Source organism: Neofelis nebulosa, chromosome 3, assembly GCF_028018385.1.
Source record: "Neofelis nebulosa isolate mNeoNeb1 chromosome 3, mNeoNeb1.pri, whole genome shotgun sequence".
In the NCBI taxonomy this organism is placed as follows: domain Eukaryota; kingdom Metazoa; phylum Chordata; class Mammalia; order Carnivora; family Felidae; genus Neofelis; species Neofelis nebulosa.
In genome coordinates this window covers 174,059,627-174,087,608 of record NC_080784.1, presented here as the reverse complement: position 1 = coordinate 174,087,608, position 27,982 = coordinate 174,059,627, and the positions used below count along the sequence as shown (strand labels likewise).

The following is a 27,982-nucleotide window of genomic DNA, read 5'->3' as shown; positions in this document are numbered from 1 at the left end:
ACGCTATTCGTGGGGGCGCACGGCGCGGGGGTTGCAGTTCCGGTTGGGAGGGGTGGGGCCGAGCGCTGTGTAGTGAGGAGGGCGAGGCCCCGGTTTGTTTAACTGACCAGCGTAGCCTCTGTTTTGTCTTTGGTGGACAACGTCCTTTGCTGTGCGTTTCCCTTTGTCTGAGCTGGTGGCTTTCTCTGACCCGAGTCCTTAGAATTGCGAGGGTAGAAGTAGAGGTGGGCTCAAGTTCACGGGTGCTGAGAAAGGGTACCTCAGTAGAAATTTTTATTTTTTTTATCACTCAGGCCCGAGTGAAAATTAGGAGATGAGTATTTAGTCTGATGCACAAAAGTATGTCAGATGTAGCAGTTATTGATCTTCTTTACCCTCCCCTAATGTTTTTGCACCCGGAAAGCTGTCTAAAATTAAGCTTAGAAAAAGAGACTATGTCACCATCGATGACTTGCGGGTCGGGAGACAGTGAACAGGGAGGGGGTAAGCATTGTTGGGCGGCACCCCTAAGCTTTAATTGCAGGAATACTATTAGGGGAGTAAGAACCCTAGTTATTTTTGGACCAAGTTGGTGCTTCCTGCTCTCCCATTCTGGCCTTCTTAGTCTACCAGATAAACCTTTGGGGCCCCGGAAATTTCCCAATTTGGCAAAACTTATAGCTACTCTATTGTTTCTTAGCCCCAGGAATTAACAAACTTTAATTAGAACAGGACCAGTGGCAAGTAAAAGTGTAAGTTGCAAACAGATTTCACAAAGGCAGATCCTCTCTGCCTATCCTCCAGAAGCGGTGAAAACTCCTAAGAAACTGTTTTCCTTACCCTGATTTAGTGACCTTAACGAATTTCTACCCAGCTACTAAGTAAATCATTTCAACTGATTGAGTCACCTTTAGCAAATTAGTAATATAATTTGAAAGATATTTTTCACGTGTAAATCTTTACACAGCTAAAGATTTCTAAATAATTTAAGGTTTCTGGTTAAAAAAAAAAAGTGTTTACTAGTTAATTAACAGATTACAAGTAAATAGAAGTCAAACTTCTTGGCCCTTAATCTGACATCTTGAACTCTACTCAAATTTAGAGAGCTTGAGGTGGAATCTAAGGCCCTAATGAAGTTCATGTTGCTATAACAAAGGATCTTGAATTTGTGGAACTTTAATTTGTGGAACAAAGTCTTTGGGCCCCTGGGTGGCTCAGTTGGTTAAGGTTGAACATCCGATTTTGTCTCAGGTCATGATCTCACTGCTTATGGGTTGGAGCCCTGCATGGGGCTCTGTGCTGACAGCTCGGAGCCTGGAACCTGCTTCAGGTTCTGTGTCTCCCTCACTCTCTGCTCCTCCCCTGCTCCCTCTCTCTCTCTCTCAAATATAAATAAACATTTAAAAAAAAAAAAGTCTTATATGCTTGAGAGCACTCCTGTGCACAGATGTGTTTGCAAACACAGCTGTGTTTAAAACAACAGTATGTCACAACTAGAATCATATGGGTTGTTGCAAAATTATCAATATTTGCTTTAATAAAGTAAACTACAGGAAAAATCAAGATGTTAGGATCCTTGGTAGGTAGCTTCCAAGGTAAACTCCAATGATTCTCACCTCTGTAAATGTAGTCCGCCTCCAGCACTTTTGATTCAGGACTAAGCTGATCCATAGAATACAGCTGAAGGCATGTGACTTCTGAGGCTAGGTCATAAAGGCACTGATTGCAGCTTTCCACCTCATTCTTTTGGTTTGTGTGCCATAGGGGAAGCTAGTCTACACACCACTCCACTCAAGCACCTCTATGAAGGGAACATGTGGAGAGGAACAAAAGCCTCCATCGACAACCACACCAACTTACCAGCCATGTGAGTGAGCTACTTTGGGCTGATCTTGTAACCCTAGTCAAGCATTGGATGACTGCATCCTTGCCCAGCATCTACTTGTAATCTCATGAGAGATAGAAAGGGCCAGCTTTACCCACAGACAGTGATTCGGGATCTTATATGGTTGTTTGCCCAATCATAAAGTTCAACCTTTCTAAACTTTAAACAATAGGAAAAAAAAGTGCATGTGTAATTCTATATGTAATTTGAAGAATAACATAGAATCCTTACACAGCACATGGAACATAGTAGATACTGAATAAATATTTGTTGAATGGCCCATAAAAGACATACCCCTTGGAAAATACTGGAAATAAATATTGATAAGGGAGTAACACCATAATATATGAAGGACTCATACAAATTAATAAGGAAGATATTACTTGTCTCCAATACTTGTGTAGGTGTAGAGTATGAACTGATGGCTTACACACAAATGGAGATACAAACAACTAATATTTGAAAATCTTCAATCTCATCAAAAATGCAAATTAAAGTAAGCTTTCCTTTTTTAACTATTACCTTATGAGACTTTTTTTTTTAAGGTTTTTTATGTCTCAGTAATCTCTACACCCAACGTGGGACTTGAACTCACAACAACCCTAAGATCAAGAGTCACATGCTCCACCGACCAAGCCAGTTAGGCATCCCTGGAGATATTTTTAAATAGGAGTATCTAATATTTGTACTATTAATACTACTAGTAGAAACTTAAGTTGGCAGTTCGCTTTTTGGAAATCAATTTGGCGATATATATGAAGTTCTAAAAAAAATTGGCTCAATTTCACTATTAGGAACTTAAATAATTTAAAAGTAAGATTATGAAGATATTAATTACATTTATATGATGGAAATAAAAATATGGAAATAACTTTTGTGAACAATGGTAATGGAAAGGATAACCTTGTTACATTGTGTGTTATGATCTAAGAAACTTGAGGATAGAAATAATTTAAAAAGAAAGATTTTAAGAAAGTTAATCACATTTTGTATGATGGAGAAAAAAAATCTAAAAATAATCTAAACATGGAATGGAATGGATTAATATGTTAAATTATATGTTCGGGATTGACAAACTTGAAAATTTCTTCCCTTTCTGAACCAGACCCTAGTTTGATTCTTGATCTAGAAGAAGAAAGTGTTTGTAAATAATACGTGCTTTATATATTCATAAAAGCATTCTGGAAGATATTCCTAAAACTACTGACATTGATTACTGGGGACAGGGAAGGAGGGTGGAGAGGAGGAAGTGATGAGAGACTTCCTTATGACTTTTTACCCTTTTGTATGGTTTGAATTTTTACATAGCCATATATTATTTTTGCAATGAAAAACATTACTAATTTTTTTCACTTTTTTTTTTTTTTTTTTTTGGTGGTTGTATTAGTCTGCACAGGCTGCCATAGCAGAATACTACAAACTAAATGGCTCAAACGACAGAAATTTATTTTCTCAAAGTTCTGGTGGTAGGAAATCCAAGATCAAGGTGCCCACAGGTTTGGTTTTTGGCGAGACCTCTCTTCCTGACTTACAAACGGCCACCACCTGACTGTGTCCTCACATGGCCTTTCTTCTGTGCATAGGCTCTCCTGATATCTCTTCTTCTTATAAGGACGCTAATGCTATTGAATTAGGGCTCACCCTTATGACCTCATTTACCTTTAATTACTTCCTTATAGGCCCTATCTCCAAATATAGTCACACTGGTTGTTCGGGCTTCAACACATGAATCTGAGGAGACCTAATTTAATCCATAAAGAGTGGTTACACATATATAGCATGAAATTTACTATTTTAACCACTTTTGATTACACAGTTCTATGGCATTAAATACATTCATGTTGTGCAACAATCACCAACATCAATCTCCAGAACTTTTTCATCTTTCCCAATTAAAACTCTGCCTGTTAACATTAATTCCCCATTCCCCCTTCTCCCAGTCCCTGGCAACCACCATTCCACTTTCTATCTCTGTAAATTTGACTACTCTTGGCACTTCATATAAATGAATCATACAGGGTTGTTCCTGGCTGGCTCAGTCAGAAGAACATGTGACTCTTGATCTCAGGGTTGTGAGTTCAAGCCCCATGTAAGGTGTAGAAATTACTTAAATAAAACTTAAAATAAATGAATCATAAATGAATAAATGAATCATCACTTAAAATAAATGAAAATGTCCTTTTGTGACTGACTTCTTTCAGTTAGCATAATTAAGGTCATCCATGTTGTAGCATATAGCAGAATTTCCTCCCTTTTTAAGGCTGAATAATAATATTTCATCATATGTATATACCACATTTTGTTTGTTCATTCATCCATTGATAAAAACTTGGGTTGCTTCTGGGGCATCTGGGTGGCTCACTGAGTTGAGTGTCTGATTCTTAATTTTGGTCTCAATTTTGGTCTCAGGCTTATGGGATCAGGCCCCATGTCGGAGTCTGTGCTGAGTGTGGAACATGCTTGGGATTCTCTCTCTCTCTCTCTCTCTCTCTCTCTCTCTCTCTCTCTCTCTCTCTCTCTCCCCCCACCCCCCAAATGTCTCTCTCCCTTGCTTGGGCTTTCTCTCTCTCTCTCCCTAAAGAGACAAAGCAACAGCAACGACAACAACAAAACTTGGGTTGCTTCCACCTTTTGGCTTATTGTAAAACTGCTATGAACATAGAAGTACAAATATCTATTCAAGTCACTGCTTTCAATTCTTTTAGACTTATACCCAGAAGCAAAATTGCTGGAGCATATGGTTATTCTATATTTAATATTTTGAGGAGCCATCATACTGTTTTCCACAGTAGCTACACACTTTTACATTCCTACCAGCAGTGTATAAGGGTTCCAGTTTCTCCACATCCTCACCAACACTTGTCAGTTTCTTTTTTTTTTTTCCATATCAGCCATCCTAATGGGTGTGAGGTGGTATATCATTATGGTTTTGATTTGCATTATCCTGACAGTGATGTTGAAAATCTTTTCATGTGCTTATTGGCAATTTGTATATATCTTCTTTAGAGAAATGTCTATTCAAGTAGTTTGCCCAATTTTTAACAGGGTGGTTCTTTTTTTGTTGTTTTTGAGTTGTAGGAGTTGTTTATATATTCAGGATATTAATCCCTTATTAGATATATAATTTGCAAATATTTTCTTTCATACCATGGGTTGCCTTTTCACTCTATTGACAGTGTCCTTTACACAAAAGTTTTAAATTTTGATAAAGTCCAATTTATCTATTTTTTTTCTTTGAAATGCCTGTGTTTTTGGTGTCATATCCAAGAAATCACTGCCAAATCCAATGTCATGAAGTTTTTCCCCAGTTTTCTTCTCTTTTTTAAAAATATTTGTTTTTGGGGCACCTGGGTGGCTCAGTTGGTTAAGTGGCCGACTTTGGCTCAGGTCATGGTCTTGCGGTCCATGAGTTCGAGCCCCGCGTCGGGCTCTGTGCTGACAGCTCAGAGCCTGGAGCCTGTTTCAGATTCTGTGTCTCTCTCTCTCTGACCCTCCCCCATTCATGCTCTGTCTCTCTCTGTCTCAAAAATAAACGTTAAAAAAAATTTTTTTTTAATTAAAATATTTGTTTTTGAGAGAGAGCACACAAGCAAGGGAGGTGCAGAGAGAGAGGGAGACAGAGAATCAAAGCAGGCTCGAGGCTCTGAGCTGTCAGCACAGAGCCTGATGCAGAGCTTGAACTCCTAAACCATGAGATCATGACCTGAGCCAATATCAGATGCTTAACTAACCAAGCCACCCAGGTGCCCCTACCTGGTTTTCTTCTAAGAGTTATATAAATAGTTTTAGCTACTCAATTTAAATCTTTGATCAATTTTCAGCTGATGTTTCTATATAGTGTAAGGTAAGGTTCTACTTCATTCCTCTGTATTTGGATATCTATTTTTCTGAGCACCATTTGTTGATGAGATTGTTCTTTCCCCATTGAATGATCTGGATACTCTTGTCAAAAATCATCTGACCATATACATGAATGTTTATTTCTGGGATAGAATACTATCACGTGTGTGTGTGTATCTGTTTTTATGCCAGTACCACACTGTTTTGATTACAATTACTATGGCTCTAGAGTAGGTTTTGAAATCCAGAAATGTGAGACCTTCAACTTTTTTCTTATTTTTTTTAAAGTTTATTTATTTTTGTCAGAGAGAGAGAGAGAGAGAGAGAGAGAGAGAGAGAGAGACAGAGCATGAATGGGGGAGGGGCAGACAGAGGGAGACACAGAATCTGAAACAGGCTCTGTCTCAAAAATAAACGTTAAAAAAAATTAAAAAATAAATAAAATATTTGTTTTTGAGAGAGAGCACACAAGCAAGGGAGGTGCAGAGAGAGAGGGAGACAGAGAATCAAAGCAGGCTCGAGGCTCTGAGCTGTCAGCACAGAGCCTGATGCGGGGCTCAAACTCACGGACCACGAGATCATGACCTGACCTAAAGTTGGACACTCAACCAACTGAGCCACCCAGGTGCCCCTTCTTCTTATTTTAAGATTGTTTTGACTATTCAGGGTCCCTTGAGATTCCATATGAATTTTAGGCACGATTTTTCTATTTCTGAAAAAAATGTCATTGAGATTTTGACATGGAGTGTGTTGATATGTAGATTAGTTTAGATAGTACTGACATCTTAATAATATAAAATCTTCCATTCCATGAACACGGGATAGATGTATTTTCATTTATTTTTTTCTTTAATTTCTTTCAGCAATGTTTTCTAGTTTTCAGTGTATTAGTTTTTCACTTCCTTAATTAAGTTTATTCCTAAACATTTTTGATGCTATTATAAATGGAATTGTTTTCTTAATTTTTCTTTCCAATTGTTCATTGTTAGTATGTAGGAATGCAACTGATTTTTGAGTGGTGATTTTGTATCCTGCAACTTTGCTGAATTTATTAGTTCTAACAGGTTTTTTGTGGAATCTTCAGGGTTTTCTACATATAAGATTATATCATCTACAAACAGAGATAATTTTACTTCCTTTCCAATTTGGATGCCTTTTATTTACTTTTCTAGCCTAACAGCTTTGGCTAGGACTTCCAGTACAGTGTTGAAGTCATTAATTAATTTTTTAAATTTATTTATTTATTTTGAGAGAGAGAGAGAGAGAGAGAGAGAGAGAGAGAGAGAGCATGAGTGAGGTAGGGGTAGAGAGAGAGGGAGAGAGAGAATCTTAAGCAGGCTCCACACTGTCAGTGCAGAGCCTGACATAGGACTTGATGTCTTGAACTGTGAGATTGTGACCTGAGCCAAAATCAAGAGTCAGATGCTTAACCAACTGAGCCACCTGGGTGCCCCTCTTTAATGAATTTTTAATTATGACTGCCATACAGCATATGGGAAAATGCTTAGGAACCTATTTATTGTTAAAGCGGAAAATGACACAACATGCACATTATGATTACACCTGGGTAAAGAATATTAATACTAAAAAAGGGAATATTAAAAAGTAAAGATGGTTGTGTTAGGAAATGAGATCATTCCTGATCATATCACGTTTGAGATTTTAAAAATATATCAGCAGTTCAACTACAGTCTGAACTAAGCATATTAAGAATTATCGTGTTTTGGGGTACCTGGGTGGCTAAGTCAGTTAAGCATCTGACCCTTGACTACGGCTCAGGTCATGATCTCATGATTTATGGATTTGAGCCCTGCATCTGCTTGGGATTCTCTCTCTCCCTCTCTCCCTGCCCCTCCCCTCCTTGTGCTCTCTCTCTCTCTCAAAATAAAGAAACACTAAAAAAAGATTTACTATGTTTTTTAATATTAAATATTAATATTCTGAGAGTATTGGGCTTTGTTCTTAAGATTAATCCATTCATTCCAAACAGTGTTTGAGACTGAGGTTTTATCTCAGATGTAAAGGTTTTGAATCTATTAAAACAGTTTACAAACTGTTAAAATGCCTGAGATAACTTGAAGTTCAGAGAGGTTTATATTTTTATGTTTTAGCAATTTGTATGAAATATTTAAGAAAGATCTCTACTCTTTACCATATTTGCTTCCAATGTTTTACAGTTGCTTTTTAGTAACTATAATTTTTTTTTTTTTAATTTTTTTTTTAATGTTTTTTATTTATTTTTGGGACAGAGAGAGACAGAGCATGAACGGGGGAGGGGCAGAGAGAGAGGGAGACACAGAATCGGAAACAGGCTCCAGGCTCCGAGCCATCAGCCCAGAGCCTGACGCGGGGCTCGAACTCACGGACCGCGAGATCGTGACCTGGCTGAAGTCGGACGCTTAACCGACTGCGCCACCCAGGCGCCCCAGTAACTATAATTTTTAATGTGCTGAAATTAAATTTTAAAAATTTAGTAAAATATTTCCTAGTTTCCTTTAAGGTTTTTTTTCTTCTAAGCCTAGGTTATATTCAGTTCAGCAGATGTTTGTTGAATAAATACCTACTGTGTGTTGGTCACTAGGGGCACATTTATGAATATGAAAATCATGTGGCCTACAAAGAAAAATACAGATCCAGACATTTAATGTATTTATTTCTAATTTCTTCTAAATTCTCAATTATTTTTTATATGTAAACTCTTAATTTACTTGGGATTAATTTTGGTCAACAATGCTTCTACAGTTTTTTGAAAGTTAATGAGGAACTGCAAATTCACATTAGAGCTGTTTTATTACTCAAGTGTAAAACCTTAATGTTAGCCAGTTGAAGATAGTTTTATACAACTTAAATTCAAGAGAATTAGATCTTGAGAAAGTCTATTCACTTTTATAGTCATCAGAATAAATCAAATTACTCATATTTTGAAGAGTTTGCTGTTTCATTACTATCATGCTATTTCCTCAGATAGAGAACATGAGTTGTATCTTCGTAATTTAAAACTGCAAAGGGAGGAGTGCCTGGGTGGCTCAGTCAGTTAAGCGTCTGACTCTTGATTTCGGCTCAGATTGTGGGATCAAGCCCCCCGCCTTGGACCCTGTGTGGGGCATGGAGCCTGCTTAAGATTCTCTCTCTCCCTCTGCCCCTCCCCTGCTTGTGTGCACACATGCTCTCTTGCTCTCTCTCTCTCTCAAAAAAGAAAAAAACTGCAAAGAGAACCAAACAAGATTTTTTATGTTCATTGTTTTCTATATAATAATTAATAGTAATCTATTTGCTAATTTTTTAGAAAGTAATAAAATTAACATAAAATTTCTAGAATGGTTTTTCAAATTTTTGTGTAATAGATATGGAAGAAGGGGATCTGATGAAGGAAAAGATCAAAGTTTCTTGAGTATAAATTTGAAAAAGAAAGGCATTTAGGGTGAAGAAAGTTAAAGGTAAACTATTTGTCCTCTAACCTTGCAGATAATGTTTAAGTAAGTGTGGATAATGTTTAATAAGTGTGGAGAAGCAGTGTGATAGCTTCAGTATGGTTGCCCTTTGCCCTTTTACATTTCTTCCTTCAAAAAAAAAAATAGGTTTTTATTTTGAGAGACATACAGAGAGAGAGAGAGAGAGAGAGAGAGAGAGAGCAAGTGGGAGAGAGACAGAGAAGGGGTGGGGGATAGAATCCCCTCACATTTCTTCCTTTTAGAAGATATTACTTAGGGGCATCTGGCTGGCTCAGTTGGTAGAGCATGCAATTCTCAATCTTGGGGTTGCGGATTCAAGTCACACACTGGGTGTAGAGATTACTTAAAAATAAAATCTTAAAAAAATAAAAGATATTACTTATTTCATTCTCTGGAACACACTAAACATATACACATAAATAAAACTAGAGGAGCATCTGTGTGGTTCAGTCAGCTGATCATCTGACTCCTGATTTCAGCTCAGATCATGATCTCATGATTTGTGAGATCAAGCTTCATGTCAGGCTCCAAACTATCAGCCTGGAGCCTGCTTGGGATTTTTCTCTCTCCCTCTCCTCTCTCTCTCAAAATAAAAAATTTTAAAAAAGCAAACTAAAGATTATTGAGTTCTGACAGTTATTTAGCTATGTCTGTTTTTATTCCCCAATCTCCACCTAACTGGAGTTAAATATTTCAGTCACAAAAGTATTTCAGCCTCTTTAAATTGTAAAAGATAGCATCTTCTGCTAATGGGATATTCTTTCTCCTAATGTGTTATGTAGAATTATAAATCTTGAAGGGACCCCAAGCATTACAGGAGGATTGTAAGTGCCTCTTTCTATTCCTGGCTATTATCTCTTTGTCTAACTAAATCCACAGACTTTTAGCTTCAGCCATATTCCAAAATGCCACACTAGCAAAGATTATAAAAATTATAAAGAGGAAGAAACAGAATCAGGGAAGGGTCAAGAAGTGCAGGAATTCCACTGGGCCCCTTCCATGGCCACCTATTTAACTTTCCCTTGCTAGTGAAAATCAACATTATACTATGCACTTTAAATTTTAAAATGCACTCTTCTTATATGTAACAAAGATAAATAAAGGTAGGCATGCAGATGGTACAAAAATCCTGAAGCTCATTCCAAATGAAATTGTGCTTTTTAAGAACCTAAATGTCAAATTAATGGGAGATTAAAATAGGTGAAAAGATGTTCCTTTCCTGAACTAGGCTTTAGTCTAGGATCAGCTATGACTAGAAATCCTGTGGCTCTGGGAAGGAGGCTGTGTGCCTTGAGAAGGAAAGATCATAGGAAAGTAAACTGGGATATCAGGGATGGTCTGGAATGTTCATGGTCTCAATCCCATAGGATTATGGGTCAGCAACATCCTGGGCATTTAATTAAATGACATAATATCTATTAAAATGCCCTGTAAATAGTAATGAACCAGAGTATTAAAAAAAACAACCAATTCTGAATGATTTGTAATATTAGTCTTATACACGTATTTGCAAGTCTCTACCACAAATGTTGCACTTCTGCTTTAATTGTATGAAACAGAATTTAGAAGGAATCCAACTCAATTCATTGTCTGTGTCAGGGATTATTTCATTTTAGGTGAAATAGGGTCCTGTTTTTGAGCCCACAGCTAAGAATACATGGTACTAAAGACTACCCTCTCCTGGGACAACTGGCTGGTCAGTGGAGCATGGGACTCTTGATCATAAGGCCATGAATTCAAGCCCCACATTGGGTGTAGAGATCACTTAAAAAAAAAAAAAAGATTACCCTCCCACATCCCATTCTGTGTTTGAGGAAGCATCAGCTTTTGGAGTCTATCCCTCCCCCATTGGGTCTAGTGAGAGGTACTAGTTGAGAAAATTCGCACTACCACCACCATTTCCCCCTTTCTCATATAAGAGAAGACAGAAACAATAAAAGTTGTATTTTGGAGGGAATACAGTATTCTAAAGAGAGGGTATTATCTCTCCTTACATTGTGAGGGAGGGTAGAGAATTTCCTCCTTCCTCAAGACCAGGAAGGGAGTTACCAAAAGAATCATTCATAAAGTAAGGGTGTTTGAACCCTCTGAACCATTACATGCTTCAATAAGTTGAGAATCAGTGATTGCCTCTGGTCTAAAACTTGCTAAGCCAGTCACCTGATACTGCTAGGGAATAGAAGAAGAGACATGAAGGGCACCTGAGTGGTTCAGTTGGTTGAGCATCTGACTCTTGGTATCGGCTCAGGTCGTGATCTCACGGTTGTGAGATGGGGCCCCACATCGGGATAGAGCCTGCTTGGGATTCTCTCACTCCCTCTCTCTCTGCCCCGCCCCTACTTGCACTCTCTCTCAAAATAAATAAGCAAATAAACATTAAAAAAAAAAGAAAAAGATACATGAGAGGGGTACCTGGCTGGCTCAGTCAGTAGAACATGCATGTCTTGATCTCAAGGTCATGAGTTCAAGTCCCACATAGGGCATAGAGTTTACTTAAAAATAAATACATAAATAAAATTTTTTAAAATTTAAAAAAAGACATGAGAAAGTGGGTAAAGCTGAGAGAAGGGAGTGTCAGATGAGTAATGGGGCAGTCTGTATTTCTACTGTTCAGAATGGCAAGTTTCTCAAGAGTCAAGTTTTACCACATGGTATAGCAGGGCCCTAGACAACTGCCCCATCACCACACCTGTACAAATGCACGTGCAATACATACCCACACAGGCTATGTATTATCTCCAGCTCAAGCAATCTAAAGAAATTCAATTCCAAATTCTGAGGAGAGAAAAACCAATTAGCCTAGCATAATCTACTCCTGGTCCAGTTGGCTAGGGACTGAAGAGCAATATTATGTGTGAGCAAACTCTTGGAGCAGGAGGCATGGGCAAGCTCACTTAAAGAAAAGGAGGGGATGGGGTGCCTGGGTGGCGCAGTCGGTTAAGCGTCCGACTTCAGCCAGGTCACGATCTCGCGGTCCGTGAGTTCGAGCCCCGCGTCAGGCTCTGGGCTGATGGCTCAGAGCCTGGAGCCTGTTTCCGATTCTGTGTCTCCCCCTCTCTCTGCCCCTCCCTCGTTCATGCTCTGTCTCTCTCTGCCCCAAAAATAAATAAAAAACGTTGAAAAAAAATTTAAAAAAAAAAAAAAAAGAAAAGGAGGGGTGCCTGGGTGGCTCAGTTCATTAAGCGTCCAATTCTTGATTTTGACTCAGGTCATGATCTCACAGTTTGTGGGATTGAGCCTCAAGTCGGTCTCTGCACTGACAGTATGGAGGTTGCCTAGAATTCTCTCTCTCTCTCTGTCTCTTTCTGCCCCTCCCCCAGGCTCTCTTTCTCCCTCTCAAAAATAAATAAACTTAAAAACAAAAAAGAAGGGGCGCCTGGGTGGCGCAGTCGGTTAAGCGTCCGACTTCAGCCAGGTCACGATCTCGCGGTCCGTGAGTTCGAGCCCCGCGTCAGGCTCTGGGCTGATGGCTCGGAGCCTGGAGCCTGTTTCCGATTCTGTGTCTCCCTCTCTCTCTGCCCCTCCCCCGTTCATGCTCTGTCTCTCTCTGTCCCAAAAATTAAAAAAAAAACACAAAAAAGAAGTGGATAGGTGGAAGTTAAGTGAGAGACATTACAGCATAGTTATCTGCAACCAATATTTTTTTTTTTTTTTTTTTTTATTTATTTTTGGGACAGAGAGAGACAGAGCATGAACGGGGGAGGGGCAGAGACAGAGGGAGACACAGAATCGGAAACAGGCTCCAGGCTCCGAGCCATCAGCCCATAGCCTGACGCGGGGCTCGAACTCACGGACCGCGAGATCGTGACCTGGCTGAAGTCGGACGCTTAACCGACTGCGCCACCCAGGCGCCCCTGCAACCAATATTTTGATGATAACACCAAAGTGGGGAAACTGACCCATTGTAAGAGAAGATATGTTCCATTTCCTGACCAAATCTTCCATTTTGAGGTAAAAATCTCAGGAAAAATGTCATTGTCCTATGATATTGAATGATGTTTAATATAAAATTTAATTGCCATTATGACATGACTATAGTTGGCAAAAGTGGTTACATATTTTATCTCCCATTAAATTATTTATGGAATGTCCTTAAAAACAAACAAACAAACAAACAAACAAAAAAACTCAAGAACAAAATGAGAAAGTACTCATTTGGAGTAACTGTAATTTTAGTTAAGCATTATGTACCTAACTTCTAGGCAAAATGTTTTTTTGGCCCAGAAGATGGTTCCGAATATACGAGTAGTCCTCACTATCAACAATAACAAATCCCTATCAAGCACTTACAGAAGGTCAAGTCCTTATGCTGAGACTTGAATTACATCATGGTTCAGTTCAAATAAACTGAATGCCTCCTGAAAGCAAATCACTGTGTGGAGTGCTGGTGCTGGGATAACTGGGAATCCATATTAAAAACCTAGGTAGGGAGCGTGAAGGACTCCACGAATTCCGTTTGGAGGCATCTTTGAGCTCGCCGAGTAAGCATCATGAGCAAAGCTCACCCTCCCGAGTTGAAAAAATTTATGGACAAGAAATCATCATTGAAATTAAATGGTGGCAGACATGTCCAAGGTATATTGCGGGGGTTCGATCCCTTTATGAATTTTGTGATAGATGAATGTGTGGAGACGGCAACTAGTGGGCAACAGAACAATATTGGAATGGTGGTAATTCGAGGAAATAGTATCATCACATTAGAAGCCTTGGAACTAGTATAAACAATGGGTGTGTTCACCAGAAGAAACCAACTGCTTCCACGTGTCCCCTTCATAGCACCTGTTTTACTACAATATAAAAATCAGGTCATGCATTTTCATATTGAACTTTTTTGTTAAATAAACTTTTTTAATAGTCAAAAAATGCTTTCTCAGACATTCCAAACATGGAAAATTGAATGTTAGCTTTTACTCTAGTTTTTTCTAACACAAACTGTTCCTGGTTGAGACTGATTTATTCCAAAGCTTTTATGCATTAATATTGAAGAATCTGATTAAATGTGAAGCATGGCTAGGATGGCCTTTTTTCATCTTTTAATGGAAAGATAAAGAAACTGCAAACCTGAGCAGATTTCTTCTGAAACATTAACTGTAATTTTCAAAACTTTTGTAGTAGTTTTGATGTACTCTTGACTTTTCCAAGTACATCTATATTCCAAGTATACTGCAATTGAAGTAAAACACAGGAAGTAACGATATAGTTGTTTATTTTGAACATAAACAGGGAAGATTTTTTGAATACAAGAATAGAAGCAGAACTTTAGAGAAAAACAAAAAAATAAATAAATAAAAAATAAAAAAAATAAAAACCTAGGTAGGGGTGCTTGGGTGGCTCAGTCGGTTGAGCATCCGATTTTGGCTCATGATCTCCCGGTTTGTGGATTTGAGCCTCACGTCGGGCTCTGTGCTGACAGCTCAGAGCTTGGAACCTGCTTCGGATTCTGTGTCTCTTTCTCTCTCTGCCCTTCCCCCACTTGCTTTCTATCTCTCTCTTTCAAAAATAAATAAATGTTAAAAAAAATCTAAGTATACAATTTGAATTTTTACATATGTGAACACTCACATAACTGCCACCCAGAGCAAGATATAAAATATTTCCAAAAGACTCTCTCATTCCTCTTTCCACTCAGTACTTGGAGGAAGGCCTTTAAAAAGAAAATTACAGCCAAATGAATCCCTGGGGAATGTAAAAAAAAAAAAAAATAGGGAAAGGAGAGCACAGTTAGCTAGTCTGAGGCTAAGAAGTGGCCTGAGGCTTAACAGCAGAAGAGCTTGTTTCTATAATAACTTAAAAATGTTTTAATAGAAAAATTGCTATCCACGAAGTTTATTGTAAGTGGTTTAAAATGTTAAGGGTCAGGGTTGCCTGGGTGGCTCAGTCAGTTAAGTATCCAACTTCAGCTCAGGTCATGATCTCGAGGCTTATGAGTTCGAGCCCACACCAGGTTCCCTGCTGTTAGCACAGAGCCTGCTTCAGATCTTGTCTCCCTCTCTCTCTGCCCCTCCCCCACTTGCTTGCTCTCTCTCAAAAATAAATAAACATTGTATGGAAACCAATTTGACAATAAATTTCATATATTAAAAAAATAAATAGGGGCGCCTGGGTGGCTCAGTCAGTTGAGCAGCCAACTTCGGCTCAGGTCATGATCTCTCGGTCCGTGAGTTCGAGCCCCGCGTCGGGCTCTGTGCTGACTGCTCAGAGCCTGGAGCCTGTTTCAGATTCTGTGTCTCCCTCTCTCTGACCCTCCCCTGTTCATGCTCTATCTCTCCCTGTCTCAAAACTAAATAAAACGTTAAAAAAATTTAAAAAATAAATAAACATTTTTTTAAAATATTAAGGTCGGCTAAGTAATTTCATAATTTCTAATTCATTTTTCAAGTCCAAATAAATCTGAAACATTGAAGCTAATTAAGATTTTTTTAAAGATTTCATGCATCTTGGGGTGCCTGGGTGGATCAGTCGGTTGGGCGACCGACTTCGGCTCAGGTCACGATCTCACCGCTCGTGAGTTCGAGCCCCACGTCGGGCTCTGTGCTGACAGCTCAGAGCCTGGAACCTGCGTCGGATTCTGTGTCTCCTCCTCTCTCTGCCCCTCCCATGCTCATGTTCTGTCTCGCTCTGTCTCTCAATAATAAATAAACGTTAAAAAATGTTTTAATAAAAAAATAGATTTCATGCATCTTTAAAAAGACAAAATGATGGTACATGGTAGAAAGATGACATATCTCTAATTTCCACCTATTCTATTCAGACTAAATCTTATTGCTCAGATTCCCCCCTCCCCCCCATTGCACATTAAAAAAATCTGTAGACCACTGAAAAGGCTTAGAAGCAATAACCAACTCAGTGGCAATGAGCACCCCAAACACCTAGATTATGGTCTCTGAAAATCATTTCCCACTAACAGGAACCAGGGTTCCTTGCAAGTTTGGAACAGGAAAAGTGCAAGATGAGCATGAACATCTTATTACACCAAAGTTATCAAAAATCATACTAAAAGAACTTAGGAGTGGGGCACCAAGGTGGCTCAATCAGTTGAGTGTCAAACTCTTGACTTTGGCTCAAGTCATGATCCTAGTAGTGTAGGATTGGTCCCACAGTCAAGCTCTGTGCTGAGCGTGGAGCCTGCCTAAGATTCTCTATATCTCTCCCTCTGCTCCTCTCCCTGGCTCACTTGCTCTCGAAAGAAAGAAAGAAAGAAAGAAAGAAAGAAAGAAAGAAAGAAAGAAAGAAAGAAAGAAAGAAGAAGAAAATGTAGGAAGGAAGAAAAAGGTAGGAAGGAAGGAAGGGAAGGAAGGAAGAAAGAAAGGAAGGAAGGAAGGAAGGAAGAAAAACTTAGGATCCAACTTGACCACTGACCCACAGATTTGTCCTTTTTTGATCAATTTGAGATCAAAAAGCTAAATAATTTGGATTACAACATATCAAATGTATTAAAGTTCATATGCTCCTAATAATAATAATAATAAAAAGTTTTTAACTTCTTTGATTGCCTTTGAAAAATGCCAGGGAACTAGCCCATCATGAAAATATTAAATAATTAGAAAGAATCAAGCATTTATCCTATCTTTACCAAATTAACTATACCTTGGAATAAATCATTGGTAAAAGAAAGATTTTCTCTATAGAGAAAATTTCAGCTAAAAAATTTCAGCTAAAAAAATAAAAAAGAAATGATAGTGTTAGAATATTACCCTTTTGCAACCTCCAGTGAAATAATGGATATAGGCAGTGATTATCAATGGTTGTTAACACCCTTACATAAAAAGCTGATAGAATGCTTAAGCTGACCAGAGCACCTGGGTGGCTCAGTCAGTTAATTTTCTGACCCTTGATTTCGGCTCAGATCATGATCTCACAGGTCGTGAGTTCGAGCCCTGCCTCAGGCTCTGTGCTGACAGTGCAGAGCCTGCTTGGGTTTCTCCGTGTTCCTCCCTCTGCCCTTCCCCTGTTCATGCACATGCTCTTTCTCTCTCTGAAAAATAAATAAATAAACATTAAAAAAAAAAAAGAATACTTAAGCTGACCATCTAATTAATTAACCTGAACCACTGATTAATCTTAATATCACAAAAAGAGAAATAGCCAGACATTTGTGCCTCTTGTTGAGATGTAATAGGAACACACATCACTACCTCAGGTATTTTGGGGGGGGAAAAAAAAAACCTAACCTGAATCAGATCAAATATAATAATACCACAAGGATATAAACAGCAAAATCTAAAATATACAAAACTCTATAGGACAAACTATCATGTTTCTTAAAAAAAAGATAAAAAAGACCTATAGATAAAAAGAGACTTAAGAGACAACAAGCTAATTTAATATGTAAACCTTATTTGGATGTTGACTTGAATAAACCAATTTTATTTCCCCAAATAAAAAATTTGGGGAAAGTTGGAAAAATATGAACACTAACTGGGTATTTAATAATATCAAAGAAATATTGATATTTTTTAAGACATGACAATAGTTTTGTGGTTTTTGTTAAACTTTAAGATATTTTTATATTTTAAAGATACACAATGATGATTTATAGATGAAATGATAAGAGGTTTAGGATTTGACTGAAAAACTTCTGGTAGTAGGGGTAGTGAATGTGGCCATGTGCTATATTGTTGAAGCCAATATACTCTTGTATATTAATTTGAAATTTTTAGTGCAAAAATAAGTTTTTCAAAATTCTTTGAGCACAAAAAGCCTTTGTAAAAAAATTCCATGGAACCAATCACAGTTTATACACTTTATTTGAATCCTTATTTGAAAAAACTGTCAAAAATTATAAGACAACGGGAAAATCTGAACACTAACTGAATTTCTTATGATATTAAGAAATTTATATTAATATTTTCTGTATGGTAAGGCTACTGTGACTATGTTAAAAATAGAGTTCTTTGAGGTGCCTGGCTGGCTCAGTCAGTGGAGCATGTGACTCTTGATCTCGGGGTTGTAAGTTTGAGGCCCATGTTGGGTGTAGAGATCACTTAAAAATAAAATCTTAAAAAAATAGAGCTCTTTTAGAGACACATAATAAAATATTATAGATGAAGTATGATGTCTGGAATTTGCAAAATAATCAGGAGGAGGAAAATGGATGGTAGTATAGGTGAGAAAAAGAGCATTATCAGTACAGATTAACCATGTATTGATAGATTTTGAAACTAAGTCATTGTTATTGTTTATTACATTTTCCCCTTTACTTTTGTAAAAATTGATCCGTAACTTGTATTTCCTCAAAAATGTATTTATTTTGGGGTGTTTTTCATAGCAATGCGTGATATTTTTAAATTTATTTAACTTTGCTTTTCGCTCTTCTGTGAAGAGTTCATTACTGATCACCCTAACAAGCAAGAGTTCAATATACTGCATTACGTCTAAAGATCAGTGTCTAAATCAGAAGTTTGAGAAGTTCCCAACAGTCTTTCAGGAGGTACATGTTGCAACAGTGCATTTCTGATTCTTTTTTTATATAAAGTTTATTTATTTATTTTGAGAGAGAGAGAGAAAATACGCAAGTGGGGGAGGGGCAGAGAGACAGAGGGAGAGAGAGAGAATCCCAAGCAGGTTCTGCACTGTCAACACAGAGACCATGAACCGTGAGATCGTGACCTGAGCCAAAGTCGGACACTTAACTGACTGAGCCACCCAGGCGCCCTGTATTTCTGATTCTCTATCTATTATTCTTTCCATGTACCTATTAAACTTACATTATCAATAGCTAGTGGTTGCCAGAGCCACTTCACACTTTCTCCTTCCCAATGAGAATCAATTGTGCCTATCTCTTCTCAGCTTCAAGTTCAGTGATGTCACACTAGTAGCTTGAAGTTGGCATAGTAGGAATATTTACACCATGGACATTGGCAAATGCTACAAATCAAGGGCTACTCCCACCCCCTCCAGCCAGTTGTTTACCATCACAACACTGCCCAAATGCCTTTTTTGCCGTATGAAATACATGTTTTTAGGCATTCATGGTGCTAGTCACACAAAGGTGCCCACCTGAAGGAGGTTTGATATACTAACCAAATTTTACGAAAGTATACAATACATTAATGTATAAAGTGCACAATTTATACTTTTTAGTATATTCATAGATTTGTGCAATCAGTACTACTATCTACTTTCAGAACATTTTAATCACTCCAACAAGAAACCACATTAAGCATTAAGAATCACTTTCCATGCACCTCCTTCTTCCTGCCCCAGGAAACCACTACTATACTTTCTGTTTCTGTGGATTTGCCTATTCTGGCCTAGCAGTGGAATTGCTGGGGCAATTTTAGGCTAACCTTAGGCTCAGCATTTTGAGTAACTATCAAACTGTCTTCCAACATGACTATACCATTTTACAATCCTACCAGCAATGTATGAGAGTTCCATGCATTCCACATACGTTCTACATTCCTGTACCATAATTCTACCAACTTGTTATTGTCTTTTGTTTTTTAGCCACCTATTGGATATGAAGCCTTATCTCAATGTGATTTAAAAAAAAATTTTTTTTTAACGTTTATTTATTTTTGAGACAGGGAGAGACAGAGCATGAACAGGGGAGGGTCAGAGAGAGGGAGACACAGAATCTGAAACAGGCTCCAGGCTCTGAGCTGTCAGCACAGAGCCCGACGCGGGGCTCGAACTCACGGACCATGAGATCATGACCTGAGCCGAAGTCGGCCTCTTAACCGACTGAGCCACCCAGGCGCCCCTATTTTTTTTTTATTAAAAAAAATTCTTAATGTTTATTTGCTATTGAGAGACAGAGAGAGAGGCAGAGCATGAACATGGGAGGGGCAGAGAGACAGGAGAAGACACAGAATCTGAAGCAGGCTCCAGGCTCTGAGCTGTCAGCACAGGGCCCGACGCGGGGCTTAAACTCACAAACTGTGAGATCATGACCTGAGCTGAAGTCAGACGCTTAACTGACTGAGCCACCTGGGTGCCCCAAATATCTCTTCCTTTAGCTTCTCTAACTCTGACTCCTGGGTCAGCTGCGCATTTAGCTTCATAACTTACTAGCTTCTGTTGCTAGTTAATGCATCACTGAAGTTAAGGCTTAGAGGTGGTAAGGGACCTAAGCAGATTCCATCTTGTCCTCAGGGGTTCCAGTTTATCTTTGCCCCTCCCCACTTCATTTTTTCCATCTGGATTTCCTGCCATGCTGGCTTCAGGCCCAGCACCAGACACAGAAGTAAAAGCCATATAGAAACTACTTAACCAGTTTTCACAGTTGTGTAAAGTCAAATTCTATAACAAATCCTGTATCATTTCCAGTAGTACTGTTTCTCTGGTCAAATCTTGTTACACCATTACACACTGACAATCTTTGAGAATCCTTCCTGTCAGTAAGACATCTAAGTATATAATAAATGAAGAGTCAATTAGCCTATGCAACCTTCACCGCTAATTAAAAAATGTTAGTCTGGAGGGTATTTTATCCAATCATTTTTTTGTATGAGCTCATGTTTCTTATAATACTCAGCTCAAGATAATCACTTGGATCTTCCCTCATGTTCTGTTTTAGTATATCAGATGAACACCAAGACTGGATAAAATGGCCTGGAGGTAAAAAATAAACTTTTAGGTCTACTGAATACGGGAGTACAATGTACAATACTAGTTAGGCTTGCTAATCAGCCTCTGAGAGTGATAGAATTAATTTAAGGGATATGGAATGCTACTATAAAAGGTATAAAAATTAAAATACGGTTAAAATTTAGAATGTGTGATAAAATGTATGTTGTAGAACTATTTTTTTACATTAATGTATAATTGGCATAGATAAAAATTTTAATAGAAATTTCTATCCCTACCAGGTAAAATTTAAGAAGGAACATGAGTAAACATTAAAAAAATATTTTTTTTAAAAAAGTTGGGGGCTCAATCAATTAAATGCCTGACTTCGGCTCAGGTCACGATCTTGCGGTTCATGAGTCCAAGCCCCGCATCAGGCTCTCTACTGACAGCTCAGAGCCTGGAGCCTGCCTCAGATTCTGTGTCTCCCTCTCTCTCTGCCTCTCCCCAACTCATGCTCTGTCTCTGTCTCTCTCAAAAATGAATAAACATTAAAAAATATTTTAAAAACTAAATTTAAAAAAAGGAATAATATATTAATTGTCTCTTTGACCAGCACTAATTGGAGATGGAAAATGAGAATCTTTAGAGCTACTTAAGCCAGGCCTTGCCTACTGCTATTGCAGAATTGGGTCCCTCATTTCAACCGATCGATTATTCAAGGATATCAGGCAGTCAAGCTGGTTCACTGGTAGCAGTTCCAGAATAAAAGATCATGGAAAGCAGTGGCCCACCAGTGTCCAGTAAACGGCAAAATTCTTGTGAAAGAAGAGAAGAACAAGTGGGTCCAGGGGGCTAATTTATATGTGGTATTCCTGTCAGTGGTAGAATTGGATACAAAAAGAAGTCCTGCTCTTTGAGTGTATACTGACTCTTGGGCTATTACCAGCAGATTCACAATTTGGTCTAGTAAGTGGGACAGAATGGGTCTAGTAAGTGGGATGATAAAAGGAGTACCACTCTTTGAAAATCTTTATGTAAGTTCCAAAGACAAACAAAAGTGAAACATGTTGCTGTTCACCAAAGAAACTTTATGCAAATCAACGTGGGTCAATGAAATGAGTTGACATTAGGGAACTCAAGCCATGTAGCAATGGACCACATGATAAAATGTACCAGTGGCCTTCACTGAAACTCAGATTGTTAATAACAGTTCTGTTTACAATTAGCCTTTGGAAGTATTCCCAGGGGAGAAGGTCCAGTGCATAGCTGGCAAGTAAATAATATTGACCCTTTATCTATTGCTCCAGGAACTTAGATGGATATTGACAGAACTTGATACATATTCTGGATTTGGTTTTGCATGCTTAGTGACTGAGGCTGCTGTTTTTAAAACTACCAAAAAGTTGGGGTGCCCGGGTGGCTCAGTCGGTTAAATATCTGACTTTGGCTCAGGTCATGATCTCATGGTTCATGGGCTCCAGCGCATCTGTGCTGACAGCTCAGAGTCTGGAGCCTGCTTTGGATTCTATGTCTCCTTTTCTCTCTGCCCCTCCCCTGCTCATTCTCTGTCACTCTCTCAGAAATAAATGAATGGGGTGGGAGGGAGAGAAGGGTGGGAGATGAACACTGAGGAGGGCACCTGTTGGGATGAGCACTGGGTGTTGTATGGAAACCAATTTGACAATACATTTCATATTATAAATAAATAAACAAATAAAATATTAAAAATAAAATAAAATAATGAATAAATTGATTAATTAATTAAAATAAAATAAACATTAAAAAAAAACTACCAAAAAGCTAGAACAAGAATATTGTATCAGTTTGGCCCTCTTAGTTACATTTCTTCAGATCAAAGTACTCACTTCTTTGCCCACATGGTACAACAATGGGCAAAGAAACATCACATTCAATGGACTGGGCTTATCATATTCCTTTTCCCCCTTAAGGAGTAGATTAATAGGCAATTATACTGGACTAAACACAACAACTACTTTAAAAGATGCAGGGAGGACAATGGATTGAAGGATTTGTTTACTAACTTGTGTTTTGCATCTTAACATGAGGGAGACTGAAGTTGGGTCTCTGTTAGACAAATTGTTATGCTTTTACAGTGGAAGTAGGGAAAAGAGAGTGGGGGGATAATAGAGAAACAAAGACAAACTTTCCATAGTTTATGACGATTTTCTTTTTTAATGCTGTCTTAGTCTGTTTGGGCTGTTATAACAAAATACATACACTGAGTGGCTTATGTACAACAGAAATTATTTCTCATAGTTCTAGAGGCTCGAAGTCAGAGATCACAGTGTCAGCATGCTTGAATTCTAATGAGGGCCCTCTTCCAGTTTGCAAACTACTGATTTCTCATTGTATCCTCACAAGGCACAGAGCAGATAGCAATAATCTCCCTCATGATTTTTATACAGACACTAATCCCATTTATGAGGAAGGAGCCCTCATCTAATCCTAATCACTTCCCAAAGTCCCCACCTCCCAGTACCATCACATTGAAGGGAGGGCTTTTTGTTTTCATTTTCGTTTTTAAGTAGGTTCCATGCCCAGTGTGGAACCCAATGCGGGACTCAAACTCACAACTCTGATATCAAGACCTGACCTGAGATCAAGAGTCAGAAGCTTAACCGACTGAGCCACCCAGGTGCCCCAGGGGAGGGTTTTGAAACAAATTTGGCGGGTGGGGATGGACACAAACAATCAGTCCATAACAAATGAACTGGGCTGCTCATCCCTGGACTGGATATAAAATTAAGGGCTCCCAAGGCCAATGATCTAAAACAAGATAATGTTTACCAATTTAAACCTAATGCAAGAATTTCAATGAGATTGATGGGATAGACTATCCCTTCCCCCACTTTGGAAGATAAGACTAACTCTGCAAATGTTTTGTTGCCTAGGAGACAGGATAGCCCCATTTTCTCTACTTAGTCTGATCCCCTACACTTGGAACGGCCTGAAAGGCAAATCCAAACATGTCTCATCTTGTTATCAGATACATGGACTAACCTACTGGCTGGGACAGAGAGAATTTTAGGAAGAAAGGTTTGGATTAAAATTAATGATTAATGAAAGAAAAGTAAAATTATTGCTGAGGGGAAAGGAGCCAATAAATGCCTTTTACAAAACAGGGGGAAATCTAACAATTCTAGTGAGGCTTAGAGAGAATAATATTCTGTCTTAGCTGAAGGACCCTGCCAAAACCTTCTCTCTTTTGAAGAGCCAGGAAATGAGCTGAAGAGAAAAAAACAGACAACCTTCCGAGAGTGGTCTACTTTCTCAAAATGAATGAATAAAGTTGAGAGTTCTAACTATGACTGTATTAAAAAATACTAATGTGGCTATATCTTTGGTTTTTGTTTCACAAGACATTATTCCTACAGAGGAAAATTGGACTAAGAAGAGGTAGACTTGATTAATGATAGATTGATCATGGTTATTAATGTTTCAGCAGATGTATACTTTAAAGTTCAGATAGTTCTTGGGAATGCAAGCTGGTGCAGCCACTCTGGAAAACAGTATGGAGGTTCCTCAAAAAACTAAAAATAGAACTACCCTACAACCCAGCAATTGCACTACTAGGCATTTATCCACGGGATACAGGTGTGCTGTTTCAAAGGGACACATGCACCCCCATGTTTATAGCAGCACTATCGACAATAGCCAAAGTATGGAAAGAGCCCAAATGTCCCTCGATGGATGAATGGGTAAAGAAGATGTGGTATATATATACAACGGAGTATTACTTGGCAATCAAAAAGAATGAAATCTTGCCATTTGCAACTACGTGGATGGAACTGGAGGGTATTAGGCTAAGTGAAATTAGTCAGAGAAAGACAAAAATCATATGACTTCACTCATATGAAGACTTTAAGAGACGACAAAACAGATGAACATAAGGGAAAGGAAACAAAAATAATATAAAAACAGGGAGGGGGACAAAACAGAAGAGACTCATAAATATGGAGAACAAACTGAGGGTTACTGGAGGGTTTGTGAGAGGGAAGATGGGCTAAATAGGTAAGGGGCAGTAAGGAATCTACTCCTGAAATCATTGTTGCACTATATGGTAACTAATTTGGATGTAAATTTTAAAAAATAAAATAAAAAAATAAAGTTCAGATAGTTCTAGATTAGGGAAGCAGAAGAATTATAAAGTCAGCATAAAAATTTATGCTGGTATTATTTAGTGGTTTAGTTTCTGCTTGAATTCCTATCACCTCCTTACTGATTATTGCAAATGTCTAGAATCTATGTATGACTTTCAATTCTAAGGCAAGTTAATTTCTATAAAAAGGATAATTGCTTTGTTGTAAAAAGGTCTTGACCACAGATTAGGGTGGTGGACTGTACTCCAACAGTTGATTCCAACAGGGCAGAAATGAGCCTGAACTGTTTTGCTAAAGTTCCTGCATCGCACTGACCCCCTGGTCAAGGCATGAAACACATTGATTAATAGTGTTGTTTTGTAACCATGGGTCTGAGGAGTTTTGGTATATTTGTGATTTGTACCACTTTGTCAACAAGGGATTACTAACATCAGTGAGACCAGTGCTTTATAGCTGGTCTCAGCTCTGCTATTGAGACTGGTTATTTAGCAGGAATACGTCTACATGACCAGTAAAATGCAGTAACTCCACCTAAGATTCCATTTTGGACCTTTTGCTTCCGTGATATTCTGTGTACACATCTGTGTTTCCTGATCTGAGAGAGAAACCTCATCTGGTCTCAACCCTTATGGACGGCAAACAAAGCAGCCTACCCTGGCCTCTCTGGACCCCTGACATTGAAGGAAACTTTGCTGTGATGCAATCCTTATTTTAATGCCATCGACACATTCTTTTTTTTTTTAAATAGGCTGTAAATTTGTAAGGATCATCATTTTGAAACTTGTGAGTCTTCTTAAGCAATAAAACACTGTTTATTACTGTTAGTGCATGTATAGTGCATGTATAGATATTACACATTAACTAAAAGTATTCTTAAAAACTATACTTTTTTTTTTTTTAAGAGAGAGACAGTGAGAGAGAGTGCACAAGCAGGAGAAAGAGAGAATCTTATTTTTTTTTTAACGTTTATTTACTTTTGAGACAGAAAGAGACAGAGCATGAATAGGGGAGGGTCAGAGAGAAGGAGACATAGAATCGGAAACAGGCTCCAGGCTCCGAGCTGTCAGCACAGAGCCCGATGCGGGGCTTGAACTCACAGACTGCAAGATCATGACCTGAGCCGAAGTTGGCCGCTTAACCAACTGAGCCACCCAGGTGCCCTGAAAGAGAGAATCTTAAACAGGCTTCATGCTTAGCCTAGAGCCAACTCAGGGCTCAGCCTCACAATGGTGAGATCATGACCTGAGCAAAACCAAGAGTCAGCCACTCAACCGACTGAGCCTTCCAGGAGTTCCCCAAAAGATATTCTAAGAAAATCAGGGCATGCATTTAGGGTATCATCAGGGATAAGAAATGAGAGATGCCTAGCTGGCATTGGTTAAGTGTCTGATTCTTGATTTTGGCTCAGGTCATGGTCTCACCATTAGTAGAGTGGGTTCAAGCCCTGAAGCTAGTTCCGTGCTTCTGTACATGCTCTCTCCCTCCCTCCCTTTCTCTCTCTCTCAAAATAAATAGATGAACTTAAAAAATAAAATAAAATAAAAAATAAGAAAGGAAATAAAGGATGACAAAAAGATGTAATATTACCTAATTTAGGGGAAACATAATAAGCAGAATATTTTGACTGCAGAACCCTACTACTTAAGAGGGGGTCAAAACTGTACCAGTTCCAATTAGAACCATCCTCAAAACAGCTGTTTATTTGAAATTAAAATGCTTGACTAAACTTCCAACTACTATTATATCATACTGTGGTTGGCCAAGAGTATGATCAGAGTCCAAAAAATGATTTTATGGTATTTAAACATCTAATCCCGGAGTTTCCCCTAACTCCAAGCTAAAGGCACCATGGTTAATGTCTAAAATGAGACAATGGGGAAATTTAAGAGGTATTAATGAATAAATTGGTATGTTCAGTGAAATATTTTGTAGCATCCCACATGAATTGAAATGGGATGAATTTGGAAACCCTCCCATGAAAAATTTTCAGTTCTTAAATATAAGTTGTCTAGGATTAGGGCAAAAGTTTTGAGTGAACATAAGATCAGGTTAGTCCAGCAGATAAGAATGAAAAGGAGATAGCTTTTGACAATATTTTGAAAGCACAGTGAGAAAGCAAAGAACTCTTACCCTCAAATTATTGAAACCAATGTATTTGTATCTGAACCAGGGACAAAATCTAGGACGCAGTTTTCCCAAACAGAATGATCTATATGGGTGGAGGCCTGCTTTTCCTACTGGAAGACTGACCCTACTTTCAAACATAATTTAGGACCTGATATCATTTTCAACAATTAAATCATAGGACTACTGAGTAATGTAAGACAGACACTGTGGTTGTTTAATGACTGAATAAACATGACACAGAAAAAGAACACACAGTCCTTGGCTTTGATAAATAGTTCTCCACCCAAACACTGGAAATCACATAAGTGGCAACTGCCATTAAATTATGAATGACTCTGTACACCAATTACTTATAAGCAGAGTAGATAGATCATCAGGGACAGTCTAAAATAAAACCTGATGGTCATTAGCCAGCAATAGTTGAGTATTTTTGATGTGCCAGCTCTTGTACTGTGTGTTAGGTATAATATGTAATTCACAATAATGCAATAGGTAACATTATTATTATTACCTTTTCACAGATGAGGAAACTGAGAACCATAAAGTCACTCCAGCCTTCTGACTTCAGACCATAGTTTAATGAACTATGCAGAGGGACTAGTAGCAGCAATGGAGGAAGATTATCTGAAAAGCAAAAAGCAGCTCACTAGACTTTAATCACCAAATATGATTACTTCAAATGAAGGATTCATACTATCCCTTCTTCTATACATTATGCATAATGTCTATGAATCACAACATCAGTTAAATTTCCACTTTTATAAAGTATTTTCTTTTATTCTTCACTCATTCATTCTTTTCTTTCTTTCTTCTTCTTCTTCTTCTTCTTCTTCTTCTTCTTCTTCAACATCATCATCATCCAGTGTTAACTGTAAATTGTGCATTGCACTAATATACTAAATCTTAATAAAATAATCAACCAATCAAAAAGTCCTTACCTTCTATTTCCTAGTATGCTGAGGATTTTAACAAATGCCCACTTCCCTTCAGTAAAGCAAAACAATCATTGCCTACACAAATTTTGACAAGATGCTGCACAATACAAAATAATGCAAAATAAAAAT

General features: G+C 38.2%; 1 protein-coding gene and 1 long non-coding RNA gene across 2 annotated transcripts; both read left to right on the top strand.

The window, feature by feature from the left end:
* Positions 1–42: 42 nt before the first annotated feature.
* Positions 43–27,982, top strand: LOC131507680 (uncharacterized). The gene is made up of 3 exons (XR_009259627.1): positions 43–151; positions 1,744–1,846; positions 27,440–27,982. It is a non-coding gene; the product is annotated as an uncharacterized LOC131507680 (long non-coding RNA).
* On the top strand, positions 13,565–14,172 carry LOC131507679 (small nuclear ribonucleoprotein G-like). Its single transcript, XM_058722804.1, has one exon. The coding sequence runs from the start codon at positions 13,647–13,649 to the stop codon at positions 13,875–13,877; it is 231 nt and encodes a 76-aa protein (XP_058578787.1). The 5' UTR covers positions 13,565–13,646; the 3' UTR covers positions 13,878–14,172.